Here is a 5,906-nt window from a genome sequence, read left to right on the forward strand (position 1 = left end):
CCAGGTGAGGATGGGAGAGTGGGCAGGGCAGTGGTGTGTGTAGCAGGAGGAAAGGAAAGGCCTCTGGCTCTGACCTCTTCCGCAGGGATCACTGCTGTGTGGTGAGCAGGGGGACCGAAGGGAGGAGTCTCTGTGGTCCTGGGGATTTGGATGGAAACGGCATCTCAAGATGAGGTGGTTTCCAGTGCTAGGTAGGAGGTGGCATAGAACTTGGTGGTCTATGCAGGTGAAAAGTGACCCCAGGTCACTGGCAGAGGCAGTCAGGGTGCCGCCTGCAGCTGAGAGGCCGGGTGAGTCTGTGTCCTGTAGGTGGAACAGGACTGCAGTTGAGGTGTTGTCTGAGGACACCGACAGGTAACCCACGTTCACAGTCCCGCTGTTGCCGGATCTTAGTGCCTTCGACTTTCCTCTCCCCAGAGAAGCTCCCGATTCAACCATAGCACACAAATATGGTCCAACACTGGAAAGCTGAAGTCCTCTTCTTCCAGTACAGCATCCGAACCAGCAGCCTACCCTGTTGGCAAGTGCCTTTGAAAACACTGTCCATGTACATGGACTCCTGTCAGGATAGTCTTGGTTTGCAGTTGTCGTGCCAGAGGAAAACGTATCTACAGAACCTTCCCGGAAGTAACCTTGCCTTCCTCCATTTCCACTTCCTCTGGTATTTTCCTGACAGGCCAGAAGAATGTTTGAAGGTGAGATGGCAAGTTTAACTGCCATCCTGAAGACAAACACAGTGAAAGTGCCCAAGCCCATCAAGGTTCTGGATGCCCCAGGCGGTGGGAGCGTGCTGGTGATGGAGCACGTGGACATGAGGCATCTGAGCAGGTGCGTCTCCACCCCAGCCCCAGGCTGGCTTTGTATCTGAGCAGGTGTGTTTTCACACCACCCCCGGCTGACTTCACACCACCCCCTTGCTGGCTTTGTTATCTGAGCAGGTGCGCCTTCACACCAGCCCCCAGCTGGCTTTCTTTTCCACCGAGTGGTTTCTCTGATGACTGAAGCTTGTACTGGAGGGGCATAATTTTAAGGAGTGTGATGCATAGAGCCCGTAATTCCACATATCATGAGTTCTGCAGAGTGAACAGCAGGCACTCTCTGTAATCGGGGGTGGAAACATGAGGAATCTCCCAGAGTGAGATGCTGACCAAAGGCCTTGCTGCGGGCTGGGCATGGTGGCTCACGCCTGGAATCCCAACACTTCGGGAGGCTGAGGCGGGTCAATCACTTGAGGTCAGGAGTTTGAGACCAGCCTGGCCAACATGGTGAAACCCCGTCTCTACCAAAAGTACAAAAATCAGCTGGGCATGGTGGCAGGCGCCTCTAATTCCAGCTATTCAGGAGGCTGAGGCAGGAGAGTCACTTGAACCCAGGAGGCAGAGGTTGCAGTGAGCTGAGGTCGCACCACTGCACTCTAGCCTGGGCAATAGAGCAAGACTCAGTCTCAAAAAAGAGAGGAAAAAAAAAAAACCCACTGCAAACTCGGACGAGGCTGGGAAAGATCGTCAGATAATCAACACCTTTATCCCCCTCTTGCTTCACCAGAACCGACTTTCGGTCCTCAAAATGTCCGACCTACTAGCTGGACGCGGTGGCTCACGCCTGTAATCCCAGCATGTTGGGAGGCCAGGGTGGGCAGATGACTGAGGTCAGAGTTTGAGACCAGCCTGGCCAACACAGTGAAACCCCGCCTCTACTAAAAATACAAAAAATTAGCCAGGCATGGTGGCAGGCGCCTGTAATCCCAGCTACTCAGGAGGCTGAGGCAGGAGAATCACTTGAACCTGGGAGGTGGAGCTTGCGGTCAGCCGAGATCGCGCCACTGTGCTCCAGCCTGGGCGACAGAGTGAGACTCTGTCTCGAAAAAAAAAAAACAGACCCTCTCTGTGTGTCCTGAGACTGAGCAGTGGGTGCGTTGCCTTTTTCTGTGTATCGTCTGTTTAGTTGCTGCCTTTTGATTTGACAGTCATGCTGCAAAGCTTGGAGCCCAGCTGGCCGATTTACACCTTGAGAACAAGAAGCGTGGAGAGACACTCCTGAAAGAGGCGGGCACAGTGGGTATGGCACTGCGCGGGCCGTGGGTGCTCCTGCCTAGAGGAGGACGTTCAGCCAGTGTGGGCTCAGGTGGGGCCGCACAGCAGCTGTGGGAGGGTCGGACGTGGGCTGATGCCAGAGCAAGGGAACGTCAGCCTCGAGCCGCATCTCACAGTGCACTGAACACGGTGAATGTGATCCGTCTGTTGTGTCCTAAATGCATTTGAAAGACAAAACATTTGCTGGAGGCGAGATGCGCCTAGTGTTACTGTTGCTTTTACCTCTGGTTCCCGGGAAGAGTGTAAGCAGAGGCTCTCTGGCTTTCTATAAAAAGCCAGAGCTTGGACCACAGGGTCTGTTGCTGTAAAACAGTCATACTTGAGGCTCAGAATTACAGCCATCGTGTCTGACCTTTCTAGAGCGTAACGCGCTGTCAGGATTGAGGGAATTTTCTGGTATTTTAATCTGCTGACATTTGGAATCTGTACGCAGCCCACGTGGTAAATGTGGGCAGATTAGCTGACGATCGGAACAGATCACCAGGGGTCTGCTGTACGAGACGTGCTGTTAGACAGTCTGTTCTGTGAGGGTCCATGACGGGTCCCCCTAGGCTGCCTGTGTGGCGAGGGTCCACTGAGAGCCCCCAGGTCACCTGTCCTGTCCTTTCCAGTCTTACGGAGTGTAGTCCATTGGGATTTTTCTTGAGTTAGGGAGACTGCAGAGGAGTGAGCTTATTTCTTTTCTTTTTCTTTCTTTTTTTTTTGAGATGGAGTTTCACTCTTGTCCCCAGGCTGGAGTGCAGTGGCACAATCTCGGCTCACCGCAACCTCTGCCTCCTGGGTTCAAGCGATTTTCCTCCCTCAACCTCTCAAGTAGCTGGGAATACAGGCGCCTGTCACCACGTCCAGCTAATTTTTGTGTTTTTTGTAGAGGTGAGATTTCACCATGTTGGCCAGGCTGGTCTCAAACTCCTGACCTCAGGTGATCCGCCCACCTCAGCCTCCCAGAGTGCTGGGATTACAGGCACAAGCCACTGCGCCCTGCATGAGGTTATTTCAAAGCACGGTAGTTTATTTGACATACATGGCACCAGGTTTGCCACTGAGAGCCCTCCTTTCTGATGGATTGGGGGCAGATTCTTTTTCCTCTTTATTGTTTATTTTTTATTTATTTGTTTTTTTTGAAACGGAGTTTTGCTCTTGTTCCCCAGACTGGAGTGCATTAGCGTGACCTCAGCTCACCGCAACCTCCGCCTCCTGGGTTCAAGCGATTCTCCTGCCTTAGCCTCCTAGTGGCTGGGATTATAGGCGCCTGCCACCATGCCTGGCTAATTTTTATATGTTCAGTAGAGACGGGGTTTCACCATGTTGTGCAGGCCGGTCTCAAACTGCTGACCCCTGGTGATCCGCCCACCTCGGCCTCCCAAAGTGTCTTTTTCCTCTTTAAGAACATCCTCCTCTTTTTTCTCCTGACACAGTGTGGTCCTCTCCCACACCCCTGCGTGTCCTGTTGGGATGCAAGACAGGTCCCCTGAGAGGTGCCTGCAGGCTCCCTGTCCTGTGCGTGTCCTCTGGTGCTGCTGCTTGGGAGCAGCTGGTGTCTTTGATGCTGACGTCTGCTGGAGCAGGCTCTGTTGGGGGTGTTCGGTGAGCTGGTGGAGACCCAGGCCCTGTTTGTCTCTGGCAGGGGCATAAGCTAGTAGGAGCTCACTGAGGTCGTGTCTGAAGGTGACTCAGTTTAGAGAGTGGGCGCTGGGATCCTTTAGAACTAATTTTCTTTTTTTTTTTTTCTTTTGCTCGCAAGGGAGAGGAGGTGGGCAGGAGGAACGGCCCTTTGTGGACCGGTTTGGGTTTGATGTGGTGACGTGCTGTGGATACCTCCCCCAGGTGAGTGCACAGCGTTTGCCTCTGTGTCACAGTCAGGTCAGCAGTTCGGACACAAGGGTCGGGGGGACACACCCCTTCCTTTCTTTGTGAGCTTTAGTCAAAGTATTTGCACCATTTTTTCTTTGCTGATGTTTGAGAGGTTGACGTGAAATTGACCCACCTAATATGCCAGGTAAGCACGAAGAAACGGAGGAGGAGCAGCAAGTTAGGAGCTGGATTTCCAGGTGGGTAAAAAGGAGGGAATTTCACAAATGTTTTGTTTGAGGTTATACCAAACTCTCAAAGAGGGCGCAATGACAAGGGTTTGTGAACTTCTGGTTGTACGATTTGATGGTTGCTTCCCTCCACATTTCAGCCTGGAGAGTGCTGCCCGATGCCCAGCACGTGTGGAGTGGACAGGGCTCCCGTCCTGTCCTCGGGAGGAGGATACAGATGAACCTAGAAAACCGGGGTTTCCTGGTGGGCACGGGGGCACCAGGAAGGTTGTCCAGAAACCTGCTTAGGGGTGGGGAGTGGGCTCTCTGGTCCTGCCTGCTCTGGGGGTTTTAACCAGCTCCGCCGCTTCCTCTGGTGGCAGTACTCACACTATGTGTGTGCACGTGTGTGCGCGCATACGTGTATATGTGCATGTGTATGTGTGCACGCATGCATGTGCATATGTGCACACGTGTGCATGTGTGTACGTGTATGTGTGTGCACACGTGTGTGCGCGTGACTGCGTGATGCATGAGGTTGGCATCCTGTGCTACTCCAGTCTTGTGTGTCTGTCTCCCTTCCCTCCTGGGTGGTAAGCACCTGTGTCCTGGGTGTCCTCTCTCAGGATCCTTCTCAACGGGGCTCCATGTGACTTTTCCCGTCAGCACTGTATGGGGAGGGGCTGTCTGGACAGATGTCAGAAGTGACCCACGGGTTCGGGGCAGGTCAGCCAGCTCTGGCCTCGGTGCTCCAGTGTGAGTGGAAATTAAGAGGAAATGTTAGCCAGTTGCTTTAGCAGAAAAAAAAAATTTTTTTTTTTAAATAAAAAAGCCCTGGTGGCTCTTGCCTGTAATTCCAGCACTTTGGGAGGCTGAGGTGAGAGGATTGCTTGAGCCCAGGAGTTCCAGACCAGCCTGGTCAACATGGCGAAACCCCCTCTCTAGTAAAAATACAAAAAAATTAGCCGGGTGTGGTGGTGCGTGCCTAGTTCCAGCCACTTGGAAGGCTGAGGTGGGAGGATTTTGCTTAAGCCTGGAAGTTCAGGCTGCAGTGAGCCGAGATCATGCCACTGCACTCCAGCTTGGATAATGGAGCAAGACCTTGTCTCACAAGAATGAAGAAAGAAAGAAAATGTTCTGGGCCTGGCACGGTGGCTTATGCCTGTAATCCCAGCACTTTGGGAGGCTAAGGCAGGCAGATCACCTGAAGTCAGGAGTTTGAGACCAGCTTGACCAACATGACAAAACCCCGTCTCTCCTAAAAATACAAAAAAATTAGCCGGGAATGGTGGCTCACGCCTGTAATCCCAGCTACTCAGGAGGCTGAGGCAGGAGAATTGCTTGAACCCGGGAGACGGGGATTGCAGTGAGCTGAAATCACACCACTGCACTCCAGCCTGGGTGACAGGAGTGAAACTTCATCTCAAAAAAGAAAAAGAAAAAATAAAAAGTAAAAAGTAAAAAAGTAAAAAGTAGTACAGTAAGATATCTTTTGTTACATATTGAACCTGTAAAGACCAAAAAGTGTGCTGCATGTGTGCCAGGCAGAGCACGAGGGAGCAGGCACCGTGGCACCCTGTGACGCGAGTGTGACTTGGGGCAATGATCTTTATGGAGAGGAACTTGGCAACGCCTATCAAAAAAATTTTAGGCCGGGCGCGGTGGCTCAAGCCTGTAATCCCAGCACTTTGGGAGGCCGAGACGGGCGGATCACGAGGTCAGGAGATCGAGACCATCCTGGCTAACACGGTGAAACCCCGTCTCTACTAAAAAAATACAAAAACTAGCCGGG

The 5,906-nt window shown here is 52.5% G+C and overlaps 1 protein-coding gene across 1 annotated transcript in view; it reads left to right on the plus strand.

Annotated features, from left to right (window-relative positions):
* The window catches only part of FN3K (fructosamine 3 kinase), a 34,486-nt gene that overhangs the window by 3,470 nt on the left and 25,110 nt on the right, over positions 1–5,906 (plus strand). The window contains exon 2 of the mRNA XM_023194114.1: positions 677–828. Coding sequence (XP_023049882.1) covers positions 677–828 — 152 coding nt within the window. The remainder of the gene's footprint in view (positions 1–676; positions 829–5,906) is intronic.

Source organism: Piliocolobus tephrosceles, chromosome 16 (genome assembly GCF_002776525.5).
Source record: "Piliocolobus tephrosceles isolate RC106 chromosome 16, ASM277652v3, whole genome shotgun sequence".
NCBI lineage: Eukaryota > Metazoa > Chordata > Mammalia > Primates > Cercopithecidae > Piliocolobus > Piliocolobus tephrosceles.